The sequence below is a fragment of the Pseudophryne corroboree genome, chromosome 1 (genome assembly GCF_028390025.1).
Source record: "Pseudophryne corroboree isolate aPseCor3 chromosome 1, aPseCor3.hap2, whole genome shotgun sequence".
NCBI lineage: Eukaryota > Metazoa > Chordata > Amphibia > Anura > Myobatrachidae > Pseudophryne > Pseudophryne corroboree.
Window position 1 is genome coordinate 941,171,903 of NC_086444.1, and position 26,388 is coordinate 941,198,290.

The 26,388-nt window shown below is 45.7% G+C and overlaps 1 protein-coding gene across 3 annotated transcripts in view; it reads right to left on the minus strand.

Annotated features, from left to right (window-relative positions):
* Positions 1-563: 563 nt before the first annotated feature.
* TBC1D9 (TBC1 domain family member 9) overlaps positions 564-26,388 on the minus strand; it is a 188,159-nt gene continuing 162,334 nt past the window's right edge. For all 3 annotated transcript variants that reach the window (XM_063920383.1, XM_063920382.1, XM_063920384.1), the window contains 6 exons: positions 25,195-25,435; positions 6,063-6,128; positions 5,817-5,903; positions 3,260-3,331; positions 3,060-3,160; positions 564-2,291 (listed from right to left, as the gene is read on the minus strand). In XM_063920383.1, the coding sequence (XP_063776453.1) occupies positions 1,587-2,291; positions 3,060-3,160; positions 3,260-3,331; positions 5,817-5,903; positions 6,063-6,128; positions 25,195-25,435 (1,272 nt within the window). In that variant the 3' untranslated portion in view covers positions 564-1,586. The remainder of the gene's footprint in view (positions 2,292-3,059; positions 3,161-3,259; positions 3,332-5,816; positions 5,904-6,062; positions 6,129-25,194; positions 25,436-26,388) is intronic.

A 26,388-nucleotide genomic window follows, 5' to 3' on the forward strand; every position in this document is an offset into this window, starting at 1 on the left:
TTCAATTAGAGTCGGAAACTGCCATGTTGTCGGAAAGACGTCAGTTTCCGACTGGAGTAGGTCGGAAGGGGTTCCGACCTATTCAATCTGGGCTCAGTTTTTCCGACAAGTTGGGCAATCCTACTTGTCGGAATGCTGTCGGAATAGAGGTGGATCGGCGGCTTCAGCCGCCGAGCCACGTGTATTGTCGGAAGCGGGGCCAAACCCGACAGGTTTTAGCCCAGTTTCCGACAATGTCAATCAGACTTTAAAAAAAGTCCTGTTTGGCCTGGCATTCAATAGGGAGCTGTCGTGTCCTTTCCGTCGGAAAGGACCCGACAGCAATTGAATATACCCCTATATGTCTAAATCCCATAACAGTGCAATGATCTAGTCTACTGGGATTGTACTGTGATTCCATTTCAGCATTTTTCATTTGCTATATGGAAACTTGTATACTGCGTGGCATCATACACATAAATTAGGAACCTATAGTATCAATATTTACTGTATAACCAGAGATTTCCTTGTGCTCGCTGCCAACATTTAGCATAATGCCATTTACAACTACGACATAGAGAATATTTCATGTGGCAACACGATATGAACCCTTTTATTTATTGGTTGTAAACAGCAGAACAAAACAGCAGCATAAGTTCATCATTACTTTTCTGTAACATTTAAGGGGTTCAATTTATATATGATACAAGTAACTAATATTAAAAGTAGCTTAAAAAAATAAGACTTTTGAAAGAAAACACCACACATAACATGCATTCATGTATACAGGATGAAATCAGGTCATAATGGTCAGCTTTCTGCACTTCAGGCTAGTATCCCACAAAATGTCCTGCAGCCAATAGCCTCACACTTCATTTCTTACATGTGCTCCAGCGCCCAGCGCTGATCCGATCATCTCATACAGGTAGAGATGAGCACACCTGCCAGGAGGAGCATTATGGTAGCTGTTGTTCAGCAACAGCGGGGACACAGGAAGCAGACTTTTCTGATTTGGTCAATGGGATTGATGAAATCAAAACTAAACAGACAAGTTTGCTAATCAAATAGTATTCAAAGTGCAGGTGCTTAAGTACATCAATACTAGCTCTGGAGCAATTGGGATTTTATATGATAAAGTGGCGATGCATTTCCGCTGACCTAATATGCTGTATAGCCGTATAGACTTCTAGTTCACATGAAAACTTATTTACAGTATTTAAAAGTAAACAGGAAGTACAGTATTTCACTTTGGAACATTACAAGGACATGTTCTCAGATTACAATGTTTACCATATCGGCAATACAGTTGTCTTACAGAGGTTACATAATAACATTTATGTTTTATAATTATTTTAAGATAATATTTTTATTTTAAAAATCCCTCATGATTTATTTAAAATAGTTTGCACTCGTGCCTATATCATGGCGATGTGTCTTTAAAAATGTTGGTTTAGAATCTGTAAGATCCTTAGGAATTATTTAGATGGCGATTGTGCAATTTGGTTATTTTTCCAGCCAAAACATTAAAACGGTTTATACTTGTATCATGGGACCGATTGTTTTTAGTAAGCCTCAGTTAATACAGTGATGTTTTAAAGCCACTCTCTTCATCCAGAGATGGTAGTAATGTCATAGTCACTTGTAGAAGGTAAAGCTCTTCCCATCATTTGGAGGTTTTTCGCATTAGTAATCCTTGCCATTAAGGAAACCGGTTTGTCGAAGTACCTCACAAGGGCTGGCTCGGTCAAGAGAGAGGCAAGGAACTGTTCAAATGTAATGGTCCAGTCACCGTCTAGGCTATTGCTAGCAGGCAAAGAAGCTCGGTGATTACTTCGTACAAGAATTGTGTCATCCCCAATGTCTTCACACTGCAATTTGTCATCCTCATGTGACCCGGCACTTAACACAGAGTAAGATGACATGGAGCTATCGTCTTTCGTCTCATCATCTGATATAAGCATTGATGTACAGGCCCCACTGTCTCTAGGAGAAGAGTCTTCTAGTTTCACCTCCTCCATCTGATCAGAGTGAAGTTCTTCTGCAGGGTCACTGGGAACAGGACTGTCAGAGAAGGCCCCTGACTGTGCATACTGGTAAGTTTGGACAGGCTTCTTCTCATGGGTTCGCCCTGAAGCCTGCTTGCAGTTGTTAGTGGGAGTTGTTTCTGTTGCCTCGGAGGATAAGAACTTGCCCACCTCACCAATCTCAAGCAGCAAACTGGTGACTGCTGCTGTGGCGTGGTACAGTTCTTGCTCACGAGAGTCCTCACTGAACATATTATACATAGTCTTGCACAATTCAATAAACTGTTCCTACAAAGAGAAAGAAAACAGAACATTGATGTTTATTACAATAAATACTGTGTGCATCTAAAATAATGAACTACTCCGTTCTTAACTCTATTTGCTCCTTGAAAGATTGGTATTCATTTTATAAATCAAAGCCTGTTGGTTTTGTTTATTTTGGCATTGTAATCTTAATGGATCTTAACTTTTGAACAATTGTTCAACATTACCTAATAATGGTCTTGATTCCAATGGACGGAAGTTCAACGCTGCATGAAAGCAGCACTGAATTTCCATCTGATCTCTAGGAAGAGACACCGCCTGCACGCAACTGCAATCTCATCACTGCTATGTCACGCAAGCTGAGATCCAACATGTCGTCCATCGGTCGTGATGTTCCCCGCAGACGATCAGCTGAGTAAGCCTACGGGTGAATGGATGTGTGGGTTGCGAGGCCAGAAAATCTGCGTGGTGACATGCAGACCCTTGGCTCTCTGCTCCCAGAAAAAGGGGCGATGTGCCCCCGTTTTCAGGAACTCAAACCTCCCTCCACCCCTTTCCCACCCCCTCAGTGCTTTCTGTCAATCAGGCAGGGGAAGAGGGAACGGCAGAACAGCCTTTGCGCACCCACTGATACCCAATAATTGTGAATCTGTGTGGTAATCCATCCCTTTCTGAATCAGGCCCTTTGTCCCTAGTGGAGTAGCTGTCTGTGGTCTGACACACTAATCATTGGCCATCCCCTTTATGCCCCGTGTGACTGACAAAATGAGTGTTATACTGTTATTATATTACCTGGTTTAATTTGGGCAGTTCTTTTGGATCCTTTTGCCTTGACCTGTTCTCTTGTGCCCACATACGAAGGTAATATCGATTGCTCTGACTTGTCTTTTTAACTAATAAAATAACCAAAATGTAAAATAACAGCAACAATCATCACGCATTACGTTCTCTACAACAAGAACAACACAAACACTGTGATGGCTGGGTGTTACCTTTAGCTGTTTTAAGACTGACTGCAACATAGCCTTCTTCTGTCACTTTCTTGTTTGCCAACTCAAGCGCAGCTTAATGACAACATATGAAATTAAGAAACCATCATAGATGTCTTGCTAAAATACAACTACAAAGGTATTTCACTGGCACAGCTGATATCTCCTAATGGAACTGGACTGTACATGCTTTATTTAAGCTAATGAGAAACTATTGCCTGAAACAACAATCATCTAGGCTTGAAATATAGTTTAATATACAATTATATTTATATGTAAATGGTTATGCTGCTTAATTGTAGTTCTTGAAGTCCCCCCAATGTCTAACAAAACTTGAGACAAAGTCAATGTTATGGATCGGGGTGTCAGAATACTTTTATGTTGGGGAGGAGACAGAGACGGTACCACAGGGAGGAGGAGTCTGCCACCATGGAAGAGGAGGGCAGGACCACCAGGGAGGAGTAAGCGGCACCACAGTCGAGCAGTATGCAGGGGCTGCGGAGTGCACTACAGGAATAGGCTGCGTGGCCCCTGTCCTGCATGGAGCAGGTGATGTAATGTGTGATCTGTTAAGTTAAAAGACCGCCTAAGACTGGCGCCTTCATTCCGGCACCTATGTTATGGAGTCATCTTGGACTGTGACCTCATCATATTTACTAAAAATTCCAATATTAATACAGCATATCTAGGCATCCATGTAATAACGATATTAATTGCTGGTGGCATATTTAGTTTAGTATCACTGTGATACTTACGAGTATACCATGAAATGTAACATCATTTATTTGTCCGGTGAGGCCCAGAATGTGGCGTCCCCAGCTGAGTTGTTGGCAGCTTGACGCTGCTGGCAGCAGGTTGCTAACCAATATGCATCCACCATGGCCATCTATACCGGCGCATTGTGCTTCAGCCAAGTGGGGACTCCCCATTGCCAGCAGTGGTGATAGTTTGCTAAATACTAAAGGAAGCTTTAACCACTCTTAGCATAAAAAAAGATTAAATGGCTTGTGAATTGCTCTTAAATGGTGCCCCTTGTAGTAAATTCAATGTGTTTCAGCCACCCAGGTCTCTCCAGCTACCTCTGACATCACCCCTGTGTCTCCTCAATGCCTGGCACCGCACAGCGCCCTCACTGCCCATCCGTGCATGCACTGGGTCACGCCGCAGGGCTCACTGGGAGCTGGGGTGATGACGCATGCGCCCGACTACAGCTGGCGTCAATAACAGTATGCCGATCAGGGAGGACGCATATCACCGGACAGGTGACATAACGCCCTTCCATATCGGCGGTGGCCTGTATCATACATTATGGCGGAGGGACAGGGTGCTCCACCACAATAATGTGGTGGATCGGGACCACACAAATAGCGTGATTTTTTATAAATCTGCCCCGCAGCCTGTTATGTGGCAGTTAGGAAGCTGATTGGCTGGTCATTTATCACTCTTTATCCGTCTCCGCTTTATCACTTTTTAAGGCTTTATACATTTGGGCCTTTGTTTTATTCCTGTTTTGAAACTAAGTGGCCAAAACAGCTAATGACTGGCAGCTTTGACAACCCCTCTTTAGTAAATTGAACATCTAGATTAGGGAGGCCTATTTTCCCCAGTAGCCTGTGCGGTCTGTCGCTGTGTGGCCTAGTACTGCTCAAGTTTGCCATTTGTATTAAACTTACTTATAGGCATTAATCTGCATTTTTAATAGCTATTCGCCCTGCTGGCTCTTTAGCCAGTATCCAGGTTTGATTGTTGTGCATGTACTTTATTTGGTTACGGATCAATAGGTCTACAGTAAGGTCTACAATCATATGGTCAACAGTGAAAAGATCGCCATGGACAAAAGGGCAACATGGTCATTAGGCCGACTTATGAAAGGTCGACAAAGGAAAAGGTCGACAGGTACAAAAGGTCAACATGGAAAATTGTCGACAGGGGGAAAGGTCGACACAACTTTTTTGCATTTTTTGGTGTTGTTTTTATCATCTCAGCATGTGTCCCCAAATAGTGGGATGGTGTATGATGTTACACTATGTACAATCATACTCACTGTTCTACACACTCTTGTCATGGAACGGTGCGAGGTGTCATACAGCTCACAAGACGTAGGACGCCCCACTTTTCAAGCATTAACATACATGGCCAAGTACAGAAATGCTTTGTAACGTGGAGGATCAACATCATGTAGAATTAATAGACACTACACAGTGACAGCCAGCCCAGACACAGTGCCACCTGCTGTACCTAGTGTAGTGTACCACATGCTGTATACTCAGTCTGCAGCTGTTGCTACACTCCAATACAAGAATCTTCCTCAAACCTACAGTCTTTAGTTTTCTATACAAAGAGGAAACTTATGCGTTAATCCTTCCATATAACTATAGTACAAGACAAGGTCATTCTGCTATAAAAAGACCACAAAACAGGCCTTCCTTATCACTCCCACACAGAACAATATAAAATGTGTCAAAACTAGATCAGGTTTTGTTTCCTACTAATCACAGCTTGTATACTAGCGTCAGAGCTGCATTACAAGGTACATGAACTATACAGATGTTTGGCCTACCGTGGCTACACTCCGGAGCAATGTCTTCAAAGAAGTACTGAGTGGCTTCAAAAGCAGAATCTGGCTCTTCTTGATCAGGTGACAACTCTAAATGGTTAATAATGCAATATTAGTTCATGTTAAGTTGTGTCATGTCATACAACTGCAGTGTATAGATCTGTGCAAAAGCCCAATACTACAATCGTTCCTAGTTTTAAGATCATTTTAAATGATGTTTTACATAAGCCGTCTTTTTAAAGAACTCACCAGGCAATATATGCATCCTGTATAACAGCTTCAGTTTTTCTGTGAGGTCACCATGGCAGGCTGCACCTGATGACATCCGACAATTAGTATAATGGCAGCAAGAATAAAAAAATATATAATGAATTTAGCACATCTGGAAGTTAGAGGTTTGCCATGACTATTTGAGTAACACATAGCAAACATATGAGCACTGTATTGCTACTAATACACCCAGGTCCGTTAGGAGAACGTCAATACCTATAGACCATGCCCTAAAAGGCTGTCATTGTCAGAATTTATAGTCATATACTCTAATTGTTGTTTGTGGAAGTCTGTGTTCTTCATTAACCACTTATCTGGCATCGTCGGATGACAGGCAACTGCGACACCCTACTGTGCCCTCAGTTGTTGACGAGGAGTTCCGTACTGCAGATGTGCATAATATAATATTTAAATATTTACAAAAATACTTTTCAGATTATGGTTCCCATGTATAATTGGAGAACTTGTATTTATAGCAGAGAGTCTTCTCTCCACACTCTTGTTATTTTTTTTCCCCTTGGATAGCTGCTGCAAGTCTGCTTTATTGTGTGCACGATGCTTGTTACATTTGCAGGGTGTGGAACTCCTTCCGCTATTTTGGGTCTATGACCTTTGATTGCTTATGGCTGTGCAGTCTATGCTTTCAGTCAGGGCCAGATTAACAATGGGGCAGATGCAGCTCTAGCTCCAGGCCCCCACATAACAATAGGCCCACCATCATGGCAGCATGATGATCACCACTGGCCACAGTCGGCCAGAAATCATAGCTATTAAGTTTGCATTTCTATTTTTCTCACAAAGTTATGCAATTTGGAATGGATGTAGTGAAAGAGGTGTACCTCTATTAGTTTCTATAGTATGTGATTTTTATGGAATTAGTGACACTTTGCATTATTATTTTTTACTAAGAAAAAAGCTTTACAGTTTGTTTAAATTACAAAGTAGTTTGTGTTTATAGAAAGCAAGAATGCCAGAATATATCATTTTTGGATTTGGTAATATATACCAATGGATGGGATGGCGGCAGTCAGAATACCGTCAGCGGCATCCCGTCCATCAGAATCCCAACAGCCCTACAGAAAGTACCCTTACCCTCCCCTGCCCCATACCCTAACCCTCCCTTGTGGGTGCCTATCCCTAACCTTCCCTTGTGGGTGCCTAACCTTAACCCTCCTTTCCCCGCTGCCTAAACCTAACCATCCCCTTCTCATTCCTGCACCCTAACCCCCCCTCAAATGCCTAAACTTAAACTCCCACCCTCCGCGGCAGGATGCGAGGGCGTCCTGCTAAAGGAACATTTGGGATACCAGGCATCAGTATTTTGACACTGGGATCCCGAGCACCGTCGGGATTTTGATGCCAGCCTTATGCCGCCATTCCGGTATCTGTATTTCGACCGCCGGGATCCCGTCTGCCGCATTTTAACTACATCCCATAGCCATATCTGCCCAATCTCCCGGAACGTTCGGGATACTCCCCAATGTTAAAAATTCCCTCTAGCCCCAGGAAGAATAAGTGGTCATCCCGCATCCTGCACACTTTCTAGTGAAGTAAGCATGACGGGGAGTATAATGCCACGATTCGTCAGTCCAAGAGGAGGGGAAGGGGGCCAATATGATACGTTTCTATGGGAAACCCTAATGACACAAAGCACCTGCCCCCGCCCCATCAGCTGCCATCTTCATCTCCTCTCTAAGCTTCTCCTGGAGGGGAGAAAATAGGATTTTAATTACCTACCAGTAAATCCTTTTCTCGTAGTCCGTAGAGGATGCTGGGGTTCCATTTAGTACCATGGGGTATAGATGGGTCCCTTGGGAGCCATGGGCACTTTAAGAGTTTAATAGTGTGGGCTGGCTCCTCCCTCTATGCCCCTCCTACCAGACTCAGTCTAGAAACTGTGCCAGAGAAGACGGACATACACAGATAGTGGCGACAATCACATCAGCTCACACCGAATTGAAAAACCATGCTGACCAGCATGCAACATGGAGAAACCATGCCAACCAGCATGCAACATGAAGAAATCATGCTAACCCGCATGAAACATGAAGAAACTATGCCAACCAGCATGCAACATGAAGGAAACTATGCCAACCAGCATGCAACTAACCAGCAGGAACTAGAAGAAACCCTGCTAACCAGCATGAAATAGAAATAGCAACAGCTGTACCAATACTTAACCAAGCAACAATGCAGGAAAACGAAGCACTGTGCGGGTGCCCAGCATCCTCTATGGACTACGAGAAAAGGATTTACTGGTAGGTAATTAAAATCCTATTTTCTCTTACGTCCTAAAGGATGCTGGGGTTCCATTTAGTAACATAGGGATGTACCAAAATTTCCAGGGAGAGTGCTGAGGCACCTGCAGAACAGATTAACCAAACTTTAGGTTCTCTAAGGCCAAAGTATCGAACTTGTAGAACTTAGCAAACGTGTTCGACCCTGACCAAGTAGCTGCTCGGCAAAGCTGTAAAGCCGAGACACCCCGAGCAGCTGCCCAGGAAGAACCCACTTTACGAGTAGAGTGGGCCTTAACAGATTTTGGACACGGCAAGCCTGTAAGCATGCTGGATAGAAAACCTGATCCAGCGAGAAATTGTCTGCTTAGAAGCAAGACACCCAACCTTGTTTGGATCATAAAGGACAAACAGAGCATCCGACTTTCTGTGACGAGAAGTTCACTTCATATATATTTTCAAAGCCCTCACAACATCCAAGGACTTTGAGTAATCGAGGTGTCAGTAGCTACTGGCACCACAATAGGTCGGTTGATATGAAAAGCCGACACAACCTTTGGAAGAAATCGCTGACGCGTTCTGAGCTCAGCTCTATATCCTCATGGAAAATCAAGTAAGGGCTCTTGTGCAACATTGCCCCCTGTGACAGCCTTCCAATAAGAAACTTTACGTCTACCTCCTGCAGAGGTTCGAACCAATCCGATTTCAGGGACTGCAACACCACATTAAGATCCCAAGGTGCCGTAGGAGGCACAAAGGGTGGTTGGATGTACAGAACTCCTTTCAAGAATGTCTGAACCTCAGGGAGGGAAGCCAATTGTTTCTGGAAGATAATGGACAAGGCCGAAATCTGGACTTTTATGAAGCCCAAGCGTAGGTCCACATCCACACCTGCTTGCAGAAATAGGAGAAAACGTCCCAGATTAAAACTCCACCGTAGGAAACTTCTTGGATTCACACCAAAACACATACTTTTTACCAAATCCGATGGTAATGTTTTCACATTATTCTCTTCCTAGCCTGTAGGAATGACCTTTTTCAGAATGCCTTTCCGAGACAAGATCTGGCGTTCACCATCCATGTCGTCAAATGTAGCCGCGGTAAGTCTTGATAAGCGAACGGCCCCTGCTGAAGAAGGTCCTCGCGAAGAGGAAGAGGCCTCGGATCCACCAAGAGTAATCCCAGAAGATCCGCGTACCAAGCCCTTGTTGGCCAGTCCGGCGCAAAGAGGATCACCTGAACTCTTGTTCTTTTTATTAGTTTGAGAATCCTTGGGATGAGTGGAAGTGGAGGGAACACATACACTGACTGGGACACCCCTGGAGTTACCAGGGCGTCCACCGCCACTGCCTGTGGGTCTCTTGTCCTGGAATAGTACCTCCGAAGCTTCTTGTTGAGGCGAGAGGCCATCATGTCTATCTGAGGTACACCCCATCGGCTTGTTACCTCTGCGAATACCTCCGGATAGAGGACCCAATCTCCTGGATGGAGATTGCATTTGCTGAGGAAGTCTGCTTCCCAGTTGTCCACTCCCAGAATGAAGATTGCTGACAGCGCCAGCGTGTGTCTTTCTGCCCAGAGGAGGATTCTCATTACCTCCGACATTGCAGCTCTGCTCTCCGTTCCGCCTTGCCTGTTTATGTAGGGCACCGCCCTGACGTTGCCCGACTGAACTTGAATGGCTTGATCTTTTACAAGATGTGCCGCTTGCAGAAGGCCGTTAGTTCCAGAATGTTTACCGGAAGGAGAGCTTCCTGATTTGACCACTTTCCATGGAAGTCCTCCCCTTGGGTGACTGCTCCCCAACCTCTAAGACTTGCATCCGTGGTTAGAAAAATCCAATTTTGAATCCGAACCTGCGGCTCTCGAGTAGGTGAGAAGTTTGCAGCCACCACAGGAGTGAATTTCTGGCTTTCGGCGACAGGCGTATCCGCTGGTGCATGTGAAGATGTGATCCCGACCATTTGTCCAGGAGAGCCAGTTAGAAGAACCGTGCGTGGAATCTTCCGTACTGTAAAGCCTAATAGGAGGCTACTATCTTCCCCAGGAGGCGAATGCACTGATGAACCGATACCCGGGCTACCTTCAGGACATCCCGGACCATTGATTGGATCACCGACGCTTTCTGTCGGCTCCAAGTGTGACTTTGGTAGGTTCAGGATCTACCCAAGATCCTGGAGTAGGTGAGTTGAGAGAGCAATACTCTGTAACAGCCTCTCCCTGGATGACGCTTTTAGCAGCAGATCGTCCAGATATGGTATTTCACTCCCTGTCTACGGAGGAGTAGCATCATCTCTGCCATGACCTAGGGGAATACCCTAGGTCATGGCAGAGACCAAATGGCAGTGCCTGGAACGGATAAGTGACAGTCCAGCAGCTCAAATCTTAGATAAGCCTGGTGAGGCGGCCAGATCGGAATGTGAAGGTACGCATCCTTGATATCCAGGGATACTAGGAATTCCCCCTCCACCAGACCTGAGATCACCGCTCTCAGAGACTCCATCTTGAATTTGAATTCCCTCAAGTAGGGTTCAATGTTTTTAGGTCTAATATTGGCCTTACCTAACCGTCTGGTTTCAGTACCACAAACAGGTTTTAGTAATAACCCTTGTGTTGTAGGTGAGGTGGAACTGGAACAATGACATTTGTTTAGCAAATGTTTGAATAGCTTCCAGCAGTAGTGTACTTCTTGTCCGAGAAGCTAGTAATAATCTGTGAGGTGGGAGTACTAGAAACTCCAGTCTGCACCCCTGGGCAACTTAACCGTTTCCAGTTAGGCAGGATATTGCCCAGATGTTTAACTGAAATCTCTTTAGTCTCCCTACCACCTGCCTGATACCCAGGCAGTGAGGTCCACCGACAAAGAGACAAAGAATCCGAAATCCGTCCCTGGGAACCTGGCAGTGCAGGTTTTCTGGATTTTCCTCAACATCCTCTAAAGGAAGTGGAGGAACCCTTGGACTCATGTTTAAACTTTGCAGTTCGAAGGGATTGCAGTGTAGGTGTAGGATATAATTTCCTGGTCTGTGCAGCTGCGGAAGAAAGATATGTCAACTTACCCGCAGTTGGCATGGACATTCACGTATCCAGTGCGTCCCAACAGGGCCTCACCTGTGAAGGGCGTACCCGTTATACCTTTCTTGGATTCTGTACCTGCAGTCCATTGGTGTAGCCACCGTCCCCTGCTTGTCTATACTGCCAGAGTAGTGGCCCCTGCGTGACACAGGCCAATCTCCTTCATGGCCTCCAGCCGTGAAGCCTGTAGAATCCTGTAAGTGACATAGAAACAAGCAAATGTCACTCCTATACATAGAATCTAAAGCATCAAGTAAGGAGCCTGACCACGTGACTATAGCCCCAGAGATCTACGCAAGCGAGGGTCTCTGAGCCACACATGTAGCAGTGCACAGTATTAGAGAGTAGTCTCAATCTGCGATCAGTCTAATCCTTTATGGAGGTTGTACCAGGGACAGGTAATACAACCTTCTTTGACAATTTAGACACTCTTTAGGGGTGTGGATTACATCTCTGGGTGTACTCAGGTTTTCTCAAATAAGGAGTTTAACGCTCTAAATAGTGGGAAGGCATTTATTATATATATTTATAATATTCCTCATACCTATTAGCCTCAAACTATATGTTGCACCCCTCATATGTCAGTTGCATTATATGGCAAGTGTACGTTTTTCAGGGTACGTAGTTGGGGTGAGAGGCACAGCTGTGGGATTTTATTCCCCAGACATCTCAAAACTGTGGCTTCTACCCAGCAGGGGACATATTTGAAGAAATATATGTGAAAAGTACACCTTATGGAGGCCCCCCCAGGGAAATCTGCCACTGAAGCCTGAGAATTTGTACAGTTTTGAGCATGGTATAGACTCCCCAGGAGAAGATACACATTCTGCATTACAGGACAAAGTCCCCCAAATATGGTACAGTGGGTTACAGACACACAGGAAAATGTCAGTACAATTCCCCCCCCCAGAATACCTTCAGAGAGTGACAGAGTATAAGGAGCCAGCCACATCGTGCCCTTATAGGCTTTTATTATGATAAAAAACCCTCTGACTAGCTGAACCTTAACAGGGTAGCTAGTATCGAATTACACTCTCCCCCACAGTGTTACTTATGTGGAGGGCAGCGCTCCCTGTCAGCGTCTCCTTCTGATGATCTGCAGGGAGAAAATGGCGCTGGTGAGTGCTGGATCCGCTCTGAGGAGAAGTCCCACCCCCTGTAATGGCGCGTCTTCCCGCACTTATTGTATTATACTGGGATGAGGTATTTTTTCGCTAACAGCGGGATTAGCCCCTGTAAGCAGTGTTGACCAGTGTAGGGTGATTGCGCTGGCCCAGGACGCCACTCACAGCGCCGCACACAGTGTGCCACTGAGCCTTTCCGGAGCGCAGCCTGTCAGAGCTGCGCTCCCACCCTTGTGCCGCCATTCCCGCCAGCGACCCGCTCTTCGGGCCGCCCGCACTGTACTCACCACTCTTCTTTCTTCTGGCTCTGTTAGGGGGTGGTGGCCGTGCTGCAGGAGTGAGCGGTCGCCTCGTGGGCTTGCGATCAGCACCCTCAGGAGCTCAGTGTCCTGTCAGCAGAGATAGAGAACCATTAACTTCTAGAGTTGGTTCCTACTCCCCCACTAAGTCCCATGAAGCAGGTATGCTGTTGCCAGCAGCCTGCCTGTACCTAACTAAACTCAGAAAATAATAAAACTAGAAAAACTCCTAGGAGCTCCCCTAGCTGTGACCGGCTCCTCCGGGCACGTTTTCTAAACTGAGTCTGGTAGGAGGGGCATAGAGGGAGGAGCCAGCCCACACTATTAAACTCTTAAAGTGCCCATGGCTCCCAAGGGACCAGTCTATACCCCATGGTACTAAATGGAACCCCAGCATCCTCTAGGACGTAAGAGAAAGTACTGTAAGTCAGCAAATATGGTTATAGCACTGTTAAATGGAAGTCTCTTTTATGAGAGGTGAGAAATATGTTGCCCTTTTCAGTGTCCATGTATAGTTGTTTTCATTTCTAGAAAATGTTCCTTTTTCTTGGGAGACTGCACCCTCACTAAGCTTTATAAAAGTTTACCACTTGCTTGTTTTTAAGAAGCTGCTGTTGTGAAGAAACATGTACTGTAAGCAGAGCCGGCCCTAACCGATATGATGCCCTAGGCAAGACTTTGGCTGGTGCCCCCTAGCACCACTGCTAGTTCCACCTCTGACTCTGCACCCCTTTCCCAGCACCATCACCCCTCACCCATAGCAGTCCTTATTTTGGTGTTCTTACCCCCTATATTTTAAATAAGAACAGTGCGCACATTCGGCGCACAGCCCAAAAAAGGGGTGTGTTTTTGCTGGCAAGGGACATGGCCACACAATAGTATCCCCAATTCAAATTACGCCACACAATAGTACAACTTTATTTACATTTTATCATGCGATAGTGTCCCTAATTCGCGTTACATCACACAGTAGTACCACTTTACCTTTTATACATTACTCCTCACAGTAGTGCCCCTTATTCACATTACATCACACTGAATTGCTGCTTATTCACATTACCACACAGTAGTGCCCTTTCTATATGTTACGCCACACAGTAGAGCACCTTATACACATAATGTCACACATTACTAATGCATTTATACACATAATACCACACAGTAATACCCCTTACACATATGGCACACATTATTAATGTCCTAATAAACATAATGCGCCTTACACATTATGAAAACCTTTATTAATGCCCTTATACACATAATGTCCCTTACACATATGCCGCACATTATTAATGCCCTTATACACATAATGACACACATAGTACCCCTTTTATATATATGCCGCACATAATTAACGCCCTTATACACATAATGACACACAGTGCCCCTTACAGATATGCCGCACATTATTAATGCATTTTTACACATGACACACAAAATGCCCCTTACACATATGCCGAACACTACTGCACAACCAACACACTCACACACAGCACTCACACGGCCGCTAACACTGTGACCTCTACCTCTGCTTGGATACAGATGTGTCCTCATAAATATTGCCTTAATGCTAACGTCGGGCACCTTTTTTTGATGAAAATGTATCTTATTTTCATTGCTAAGTGGCTAGGATGCAGAAGCAGCTTCTGCTGATCAAAATGATATGCAGCATGCCTATATACTGTGTGAGACTGTGGCTGTATCTGCATATGAAATGCTACACACAGAATATAGGCATGCCGCATATCATTTTAATCAGCAGAAGCTGCTGATGCCCCTAGGCATACCAAATGCCCTAGGCATTTGCCTAGTTTGCCTATGCCTAGGGCCGGCTCTGACTGTAAGGTTTTTATGCTGGCATTACATTGGTAATAAACTGGCTTTTATGAGATCAAACACCTCTGCTCACTATACATGCACATAACCCCACCCACCCTCTACGGATCCAGTATGCGCTAAAACATTACCATGGTAATCAACTACATGGATACATGCTGACAGCTGCAGACATTATGGGGCTGATTGGGAGCCAAGTAAACAACAAAGCAAGTAACTTGGTAACACCACGCTGCACTGCAGGTGGAGCAGATTTAAAAGGGGTGTGTCCAAACACAAATCTGAATGGGTATGGCTGTATAAGTCGACCCCAAAAGGTCGACATGCACAAGGCGAAAAACATGAAAAAGGTTGACATGACAAAATGGTCGACACGGAAAAGGTAGGCACGAAAAAAGGTCAATGTGAGGTTTTTTTTTGGGTGTCAGTTACTCTGTAAGGTGACTGGGAACCCCAATTAGTGCACCACATTGCCTCACACGACGAGCGGCTTTGGCAAGGTGCCTCACTCTGCGACCGATGCGCTCGGCACAGGTAACTATTCCCAATTGTAGTTCACATGGATCATAAGTATGAAAAAAAGTCAATAAATTGTCAAACTTTTCCTGTGTTGACCATTGCTATGTCGACCTTTTGTCTATGATGACCTGTAATCCGAATACCATCTGCATTACAATGTAATAATAAAACTGTCCAGCATTTGGGGGCTACATGTAAAAGCAGCCAGTATTTAACCTACATGCAAAAATAATCAATGTATATGCTCCCCTTGCAGTGTAACATGGTTTATCTAGGTGCAAAGTTACTTGCTCTTTTTTGCTTTACTCCACCTCAGAATTAGGCCCATTATGTTATTTTCATTAAAATTGTACCCTGGCCACTAGGGGGCAATCACCCTATATAGCACGAAATATTGAAATATTGCAGTTACCTTTTACCACCAAAGGACACTTATATCCTGCAAATTTTAATCCAACAATGTCATAGTAGTCATTTTATATATATATATATATATATATATATATAAAATAAGATTTAACTCACCGGTAAATCTATTTCTCGTAGTCCGTAGTGGATGCTGGGACTCCGTAAGGACCATGGGGATTAGAGGCTCCGCAGGAGACTGGGCACAACTAAAGAAAGCTTTAGGACTACCTGGTGTGCACTGGCTCCTCCCACTAAGACCCTCCTCCAGACCTCAGTTAGGATACTGTGCCCGGAAGAGCTGACACAAATAGGAAGGATTTTGAATCCCGGGTAAGACTCATACCAGCCACACCAATCACACCGTATAACTCGTGATACTATACCCAGTTAACAGTATGAAATATAACTGAGCCTCTCAACAGATGGCTCAACAATAACCCTTTAGTTAGGCAATAACTATAAACAAGTATTGCAGACAATCCGCACTTGGGATGGGCGCCCAGCATCCACTACGGACTACGAGAAATAGATTTACCGGTGAGTAAAATCTTATTTTCTCTGACGTCCTAAGTGGATGCTGGGACTCCGTAAGGACCATGGGGATTATACCAAAGCTCCCAAACGGGCGGTAGAGTGCGGATGACTCTGCAGCACCGAATGAGCAAACTCTAGGTCCTCCTCAGCCAGGGTATCAAACTTGTAGACTGTTGCAAAAATGTTTGAACCCGACCAAGTAACAGCTCGGCAAAGTTGTAAAGCCGAGACCTCTCGGGCAGCCGCCCAAGAAAAGCCCATTTTCCTCGTGGAATGGGCTTTTACAGATTTAGGGTGCGGCAGTCCAGCCGCAGCATGTGCAAGTTGAATCGTGCTACAGATCCAGCGAGCAATAGTCTGCTTAGAAGCAGGAGCACCCAGCTTGTTGGGTGCATACAGGATAAATAGCGAGTCAGTTTTCCTGACTCCAGCCGTCCTGGAAACATATACTTTTCAGGGCCCTGACTACGTCCAGTAACTTGGAATCCTCCAAGTCCCAAGTAGCCGCAGGCACCACAATAGGTTGGTTCACATGAAAAATTGATACCACCTCAGGAAGGAATTGGGAACGAGTCCTCAATTCCGCCTTATCCATATAAAATACAGATAAGGGCTTTTGTATGACAAAGCCGCCAATTCTGATACACGCCTGGCATACGCCACGGCCCACAGCATGACCACTTTCCACGTGAGGTATTGTAGCTCCACGGATTTAAGTGGCTCAACCCAATGCGACTTCAGGAAATCCAACACCACGTTGAGATCCCATGGTGCCACTTGAGGCACAAACGGGGGCTGACTATGCAGCACTCCCTTAACAAAAGTCCGAACTTCAGGCAGTGAAGCCAGTTCTATTTTGGAAGAAAATCGATAGAGCCGAAATCTGGACCTTCATGGAACCCAATTTTAGGCCCATAGTCACCTCTGACTGTAGGAAGTGCAGAAATCGACCTAGCTGAAATTTCTCCTTTGGGGCCTTCCTGGCCTCACAGCACGCAACATATTTCCACCATATGCGGTGATAATGGTTTGCGTTCACTTCTTTCCTAGCTTTAAATAGCGTAGGGATAACTTCCTCCGGAATGCCCTTTTCCTTCAGCATCCGGCGTTCAACCGCCATGCCGTCAAACGCAGCCGCGGTACGTCTTGGAACAGACAGGCCCCCTGCTGCAGCAGGTCCTGTCTGAGCGGCAGAGGCCATGGGTCCTCTGAGATCATTTCTTGGAGTTCTGGTTACCAAGCTCTTCTTGGCCAACCCGGAACAATGAGTATAGTTCTTACTCCTCTCCTTCTTATTATTCTCATTACCCTGGGTAAGAGAGGCAGAGAAGGGAACACATACACCGACTGGTACACCCACGGTGTTACCAGAGCGTCCACAGCTATCGCCTGAGGGTCCCTTGACCTGGCGCAATATCTTTGTAGCTTTTTGTTGAGGCGGGACGCCATCATGTCCACCTGTGGCCTTTCCCAACGGTGTACAATCATTTGGAAAACTTCTGGATGAAGTCCCCACTCTCCCGGATGGAGGTCGTGTCTTCTGAGAAAGTCTGCTTCTCAGTTGTCCACTCCGGGAATGAACACTGCTGACAGTGCTAACACATGATTTTCCGCCCATCGGAGAATCCTTGTGGCTTCTGCCATCGCCATCCTGCTTCTTGTGCCGCCCTGTCGGTTTACATGAGCGACCGCCGTGATGTTGTCTGACTGAATCAGCACCGGCTGGTGTTGAAGCAGGGTCTAGCCTGACTTAGGGCATTGTAAATGGCCCTTAGTTCCAGAATATTTATGGTGTAGGGAAGTCTCCTGACTTTTCCATAGCCTTGGAAGTTTCTTCCCTGTGTGACTGCCCCCCAGCCTCGAAGGCTGGCATCCGTGGTCACCAGGACCCAGTCCTGTATGCCGAATCTGCGGCCCCCTAGAAGATGAGCACTCTGCAGCCACCACAACAGCGACACCCTGGCCCTTGGAGACCGGGTTATCCGCCGATGCATCTGAAGATGCGACCCGGACCACTTGTCCAACAGATCCCACTGGAAAATCCTTGCATGGGACCTGGCGAATGGAATTTCTTCGTAAGAAGCTACCATCCTTCCCAGGGCTCGCGTGCATTGATGCACCGACACCTGTATACGTATTAGGAGGTCTCTGTCTAGAGACGACAACTCCTTGGACTTCTCCTCCGGGAGAAACCCTTTTTATCCTGTTCTGTGTCCAGAACCATACCCAGGAACAGTAGACGCGTCGTAGGAACCAGCTGCGACTTTGGAATATTCAGAATCCAGCCGTGCTGTTGTAGCACTTCCCGAGATAGTGCTACTCCGCCGAACAACTGCTCCCTGGACCTCGCCTTTATAAGGAGATCGTCCAAGTACGGGATAATTATTTCGGCCATTACCTTGGTAAATACCTCAGTGCCGGGGACAGACCAACGGCAACGTCTGGAATTGGTAATGACAATCCTGTACCACAATTTTGAGGTACTCCTGGTGAAGAGGGTAAATAGGGACATGCAGGTAAGCATCCTTGATGTCCAGTGATACCATGAAATTCTCCAGGCTTGCAATAATCGCCCTGAGCGATTCCATTTTGAACTTGAACCTTCGTATATAAGTGTTCAAGGCTTTCAATTTTAGAATGGGTCTCACCGAACCGTCTGGTTTCGGTACCACAACATTTTGGAATAGTAACCCCGGCCTTGTTGAAGGAGGGGTACCTTGATTTCACCTGCTGGAAGTACAGCTTGTGAATTGCCACCAGTACTACCTTTCTCCGAGGGCAGCAGGCAAGGCTGATGTGAGGTAACGGCGAGGGGGAGTCGCCTCGAACTCCAGCCTGTATCCCTGTGATACTATTTGCAGAACCTAGGGATCCACCTGTGGGCAAGCCCACTGGTCCCTGAAGTTCCCGAGACGCGCCCCTACCGCACCTGTCTCCACCTGTGGAGCCACAACGTCATGCGGTGGACTCAGAGGAAGCGGGGGAAGATTTTTGATCCTGGGAACTGGCTGCTGGTGCAGCTTTTTCCTTCTTCCCTTGTCTCTGTGCAGAAAGGAAGCGCCTTTGACCCGCTTGCTTTTCTGAAGCCGAAAGGACTGTACCTGAAAATACAGTGCTTTCTTAGGCTGTGAGGAAACCTGAGGTAAAAAAATTTCTTCCCAGCTGTTGCTGTGGATACGAGGTCCCAGAGACCATCCCCAAACAATTCCTCACCCTTTTAAGGCAGAATCTCCATGTGCCTTTTATAGGCAGCATCACCTGTCCACTGCCGGGTTTCTAATACCCTCCTGGCAGAATGGACATTGCATTAATTCTGGATGCCAGCCGGCAAATATCCCTCTGTGCATCCTTTATATCTAAGACGACGTCTTTAATATGCTCTATGTTAGCAAACTATTATCCCTGTCTTAGAGTATTAATATTATCTGACTGGGTATCAGACCACGCTGCAGCAGCACTATTTATGCTGAGGCAATTGCAGGTCTTAGTATATAACCTGAGTGTGTATATACAGACTTCAGGATAGCCTCCTGCTTTTTATCAGCAGGCTCCTTCAAGGTGGCCGTATCCTAAGACGGCAGTGCCACCTTTTTTGACAAACATGTGAGCGCCTTATCCACCCTAAGGGATATCTCCCAACGTGACCTATCCTCTGGCGGGAAAGGGTACGCCATCAGTAACTTTTTAGAAATTACCAGTTTCTTATCGGGGGAACCCACGCTACTTTACACACTTCATTCATTCATCTGATGGAGGAACAAAACACTGGCTGCTTTTTCTCCCCAAAAATAAAACCCCTTTTATGTGGTACTTGGGTTCATGTCAGAAATGCGTAACACATTTTTCATTGCCGAGATCATGTAACGGATGTTCCTAGTGGATTGTGTATATGTCTCAACCTCGTCGACACTGGAGTCAGACTCCGTGTCGACATCTGTGTCTGCCATCTGAGGTAACGGGCGCTTTTTTGAGCCCCTGATGGCCTTTGAGACGCCTGGGCAGGCGCGGGCTGAGAAGCCGGCTGTACCACAGCTGTTTTACGTCATCCAGCCTTCTATGTAAGGAGTTGACATTGTCGGTTAATACCTTCCACCTATCCATCCACTCAGGTGTCGGCCCCACAGGGGGCGACATCCCATTTATCGGCCTCTGCTCCACCTCCACGTAACCTTCCTCATCCCACATGTCGACACAGCCGTACCGACACACAGCACACACACAGGAAATGCTCTGACTGAGGACAGGACCCCACAAAGTCCTTTGGGGAGACAGAGAGAGTGTATGCCAGCACACACCAGAGCGCTATATAATGCAGGGATTAACACTATAACTGAGTGATTTTTCCCCCAATAGCTGCTTGTATAAACAATATTGCGCCTAAATTTAGTGCCCCCCCTCTCTTTTTAACCCTTTGAGCCTGAAAACTACAGGGGAGAGCCTGGGGAGCTGTCTTCCAGCTGCACTGTGAAGAGAAAATGGCGCCAGTGTGCTGAGGGAGATAGCTCCGCCCCTTTTTCGCAGACTTTTCTCCCGCTTTTTTATGGATTCTGGCAGGGGTATTTATCACATATATAGCCTCTGGGGCTATATATTGTGATGATTTTGCCAGGCAAGGTGTTTATATTGCTGCTCAGGGCGCCCCCCCCCCCCCAGCGCCCTGCACCCATCAGTGACCGGAGTGTGAGGTGTGCATGAGGAGCAATGGCGCACAGCTGCAGTGCTGTGCGCTACCTTGGTGAAGACTGAAGTCTTCTGCCGCCGATTTTCCGGAACACTTCTTGCTTCTGGCTCTGTAAGGGGGCCGGCGGCGCTGCTCCGGGACCGAACATCAATGGCCGGTTCCATGCGGTCGATCCCTCTGGAGCGAATGGTGTCCAGTAGCCTAAGAAGCCCAAGCTACCACCAGTTAGGTAGGTTCGCTTTTTCTCCCCTTAGTCCCTCGCTGCAGTGAGTCTGTTGCCAGCAGATCTCACTGTAAAATAAAAAACCTAAAATATACTTTCTTTCTAGGAGCTCAGGAGAGCCCCTAGTGTGCATCCAGCTCAGCCGGGCACAAGAATCTAACTGAGGTCTGGAGGAGGGTCTTAGTGGGAGGAGCCAGTGCACACCAGGTAGTCCTAAAGCTTTCTTTAGTTGTGCCCAGTCTCCTGCGGAGCCGCTAATCCCCATGGTCCTTACGGAGTCCCAGCATCCACTTAGGACGTCAGAGTAATATATATATATATACATATATACATACACATACATATACACACACATATATATATATATATATATATATATATATATATATGTGTGTGTGTGTTTTTTGGGAGGGGGCTTTTTTTTGGTACTAACGGCCGTATTCAATAGCTGTCGGAAGCTGTTGTCTTCTCGGAAAGACGACAGCTTCCAACAGATTTGTGTCAGAAGGGGTTCTGACCTATTCAATTTGGGCAGTTTTTTGTAAAAAGTCGGATTGAGCAGGGCATCCCCCCGGTCAGGCACCTCACTCCCGGGAGCGCCTCCCCCCGCAGCCGCCGACATCACCCCCCGTCGCCGCAGACATATTCCCCCGCCGCCAGCTCTCCCTGCTGACAGCAGCAGCAGGACAGGACACCGGGAACGTCCAAATCCGACAGTCCGATTTGGCTCAAATCCGACAGTCGGATCTGGCCGTTCATTGAATAGCCCTTGTTGGATCTATTCCAACAAATGTATGTCGGAATGGATCCGACACTTATTGAATATACCCCTATATGTATCAACTCAACAGCAAACACAATCCAGGGCTTTAACCGCCAGTGGTGTAAAGCTTTCTGGTATGTAATATAGCTCACTATTATAATAGAATATATTAATGCATAGCAAACATTGAAATCCAGTCATCCACAGCACCTACATAATTTCCTAAATCATTGCTTCATGGACTTTTTTCATGCTGATCTATTTCTTACCAGCAAATGTCAAGTGCTGGAATCTCCAGTGGCTGACTAGGGAAACGCTGAACGCATTTCTTTTATGTGTTATAAAATAAATTAATAACATAAAAAAGTTTCCCCAACCATAAAATGAAAACACTGGCCTACTCGGCACCCAATGACCTCTTCAAGCTTTAACAGCCACTGCTTTTTAATGCTTACAGGCACTTGAGGAACTACAAGCACCAGCATGCTAATGCTCCACAATTGCTTTACGAGAGACAAAGACAGGGTTACAACACAGTACATTTCACTTAAATAATAATCTTCTTTCCTGAAGCAGTCCATAAAAAGTATTAGCCATAACCCTACTGGAAATTAATGAACAAATCACATTACAAAGAAAAACGGCCTCTTTACGGAGCCCTTCTGTGAAATATACTGATAACCAAAGTAATAGAGCGGTATGTGATCAGCTGAGCAACTATTGACAGTTAATTAAGGAAGTGATAAACCAGTGATAAGTGCAAGGTGATAAACGCACCAGCCAATCAGCTCCTAACTGTTCATTTACATATTGAAGCTGCTTGGCTGGTGCGTTTATCACCTTGCACATATCACGGGTTTATCACTTCCTTATGCCTTCTCCAGGTTAATACATCTGCTCCTATGTGTGTAAGAAGCGGTACGGGGAGCAAGGACTCGTCATGGAGAGGTATGCCAGTATCATGGAGGGTGTGTGGTAATATCCTAGGGGCATGGCTAGTGCTGAAAGAGAAAGGTTGCCCCTTATCCTACTCTGGTTGACTACAATCAACTTTTTCACTTGGTATGGGTACCAGGGAAACCTGAATTGGCATGCAGACTGGTACAGTGCACTCCCAACTGTGATAGCAGGAGAGAGCCCTCACATCAGGACTGTCACAAGGAAATCAGTCAGTTGGGAGGTATGTAACAGCATTTTTAGTTCATTTCCAATTGGACTACACAGAGGAAGAAGATTTTTCTATTTAATAAAAGCACTGAAAGAGATTTTGCTGGGTCAATATTTAAAGAACATTGTATATAACCTTGTGTGTTTCTTTTTATTATTTCCCTCTTAGAAGGGGAAGTGCGATAGAAGCCCATAGGCTTCTATTGGGCAACGCCATCTGAAGACTGCGTTGCCCACCACATCCAAGCCCTGGAATCTATCGCATTCCGAAGCTTGGGGCACAGCCAAACCTCCGGAAACTGCATTTTCGGAGGTTTGGCCGCATATTAAGCTTCCTGCATCTCGCCCAATGTGTTACAACGACTGCCATATCTCTGCCCCAGACCCATATATGCTGTACGCTAAATATTATGCATACGAGTTAAGCATTGCACAAGTGTCAGTATAAGATGGATTTGACAGTTACATTAACGTTATTACTAATGTAAGAGTTATTAGTAATATACATTAATCTACTATATAAAAATTAAAATTTGTCCTTCTGTCTGTCTTTCTATACAAATCCACAGTTTACAAGCGAAGATTGTGAAATTTCACATACAAGCGTATTAAAACATGGCAGGCGCAACTAAAACAATTTGAAATCCCTAGCACCCCTAGGGGGGCAGACAGCAGCACAGAGTATATCAGGAAACAGCATAACTCCGGAATTGCTGGACCCATGTACTCAAATATTGGTACACATATGCCTTACAATCTGCCAACAAACACAGTGGGAGGAAAACACCCCAGCACCATTAGGGGTGAGGCAGCAGCACTGAGTATTTCAGCAGACAGCATAACTCTGGAATGCCTGCAGCAATTTACAACAAACTTGATACACATATTTATTATTTAGTACCAGTTATTTATATAGCGCACACATATTCTGCAGCGCTGTACAGAGAGAATATATGCCCATTCACATCAGTCCCTGCCCCAGTGGAGCTTACAATCTATATTCCCTACCACATGTACACGCACACACATTCACACTAGGGTTAATTTTTGTTGGAAGTCAATTAACCTTCCAGTATATTTTTGGATTGTGGGAGGAAACCGGAGTACCCGGAGGAAACCCACGCAAGTACGGGGAGAATATACAGACTCCACACAGTTAGGGCCATGGTGGAAATCGAACCCATGACCTCAGTGCTGTGAGGCAGTAATGCTAACCATTACACCATCCGTATATGACTTACACTCTGGAAACAAACACTATGGGGTCAGACACCCCGAGCACCCCTAGGGGTGGGACAGCAGCACAGAGTATGTCCAGCAAAACTGTGGAAGGCCTGGAGCAATTTACACCAAACTTGATACACATCTGACTTAAAATCTTGGAACAAATTCTGTGAGGGTTAAACACTCCTATCACCCCTAGGGGTGGGACAGCAGCACAGAGTATTTCAGGATACAGCAAAACTATGGAAGGCCTGGTGCAATTTACACCAAACTTGGTACACATCTCACTTACAATCTGGGAACAAACTCTGTGGGGGTTAGACAACCGTAGCACCCCTAGGGGTGGCAGAGCGGCACAGAGTATTTCAGGATACAGCATACATCCCGAATGGCTAGACCAATTTACAACAAACTGGGTACACATATGACTTACACTAGGGAAAAAAACAATGTGGGGGTCAAACACCGCTAGCACCCCTAGGGGTGGAACAGCAGCACAGAGTATGTCAGTAGACAGCATAACTCTGGAATGCCTGGAGCAATTTACCCCAAACTTGCTACACATATTACTTACACTCTGGGAACAAACACTGTGGGGGTAACACACCACTAGCACCCCTAGGGGTGGCCCAGCAGCACAGAGTATATCAGGACATGCATGATATGTCAGTGATGACAGGGCTGCAGTGACATGATGTGAGGAGGGGAATGGAGGTAGCACGAACCCACACACTGAGAGTTATATAGTGGAAGTAGCATGGTCCCCCAGCAGCACATTGGGTTTTCAGTGTATTGATGTGTATAACATTTTACATGCTTTTTTTATACTATATTATTTATACTGTGTGTTTAATATTTACATTCATTTTTGTAAACAACCATTCTTAAAATCCCGGGCAACGCTGGGTACTCCAGCTAGTATATACTAAAGTAATATTATGAGAAATTATAGTTAATGAACAGCGTGACGCAACACTGGTTACAACTGTCCAAAAAGTATACTCTCCAAAGTTATACTCACTTAGCCCAGAGACAAACTCTCGGAAGTTGATCAGACAGTCCCCATTCTCATCTAGAAGCCTGAAGAGACGGACAGCCATGGTATCTGTGTGCGTACCACATGCCCATGGAAAGAGCAGGACAAACATGCTCTTGAATTGTTGGAAGTCTATGCGGTATTGTTCAAGATAAGGAAGGGCAAGGTCATGACGTTCAATGAAGCTGTTGTTACCACCCCAGTAGCAGCTGGTCAGGTGCTCAGCCTGAAATAATAGGATATTTACATGGTCAATTCTAAATGTAAAAATTCACCTTTACAGAGTGACATGATGACAGAACACCAGCCTGTCATTAATCCTGTACAGCGTCGGACTGGCCCACAGGGGAACAGGGGAAACCACTGGTGGGCCCTACTGCCTGTGGGCCCTCCTCCTCCTCTAGGGATCAAGTTCCAGACTATCCTAGTACACTGGATTTATGCATTATACATATGATACATTATACTTCACAATAATTTGGTTTATAATATATTTCCCAAGGGGCACAGGACATGTAATGGTTAGCCAAACCTCTGTGGTGGCTGGCCACGCACCCATTGGAACCTGGCTACACCTTTAAGCATGGGCCCCTACAGAAGCATTCCCCCGGTGGGCCCTTCATGTCCCAGTCCAACACTGATCCTGTATGTCCTCTCATCCAGAGTAGTAGCACAGACACTGTCTTCCCTTGCTTCTCAGTATTGCTATATGACCAGTGATAATCCTTGCTGCCTTTTGTGATGAATATTGGGGATACGGTTATATTAATAGCATATGTAATGTTGCCAGTATTGTTGGTATTAATGTTAGATTGGTAGGTATGTTGCCTTTGCTACTTATGTTGTAAATATATGGGGGTCAGTGCCGGATTAAGGCTGGGGGGGGGGGGGGGGGGGCACTACTAAAATTGCTAGTAAAGCCCCATAATGAACAGCTGAGCTGCCAGAGGGATACTGCTCCAATTGCAAAAAGTACATGTTGGGGCCCCTAATATGTGGGGGCCCTGGGACAGCCACCCCTGCCCCCCTCCCCTTAATCCAGCCCTAATGGGAATTGATGTATCAAGCAGTGAAAAGAGAGGAGAAATTGCCCATATCAATCAATCAGCTTCAAGGTAGAATCTATCAAGTACAGTCTATAAAACGATAGGTAGAGGCTGATTGGTTGCTATGGGCAAC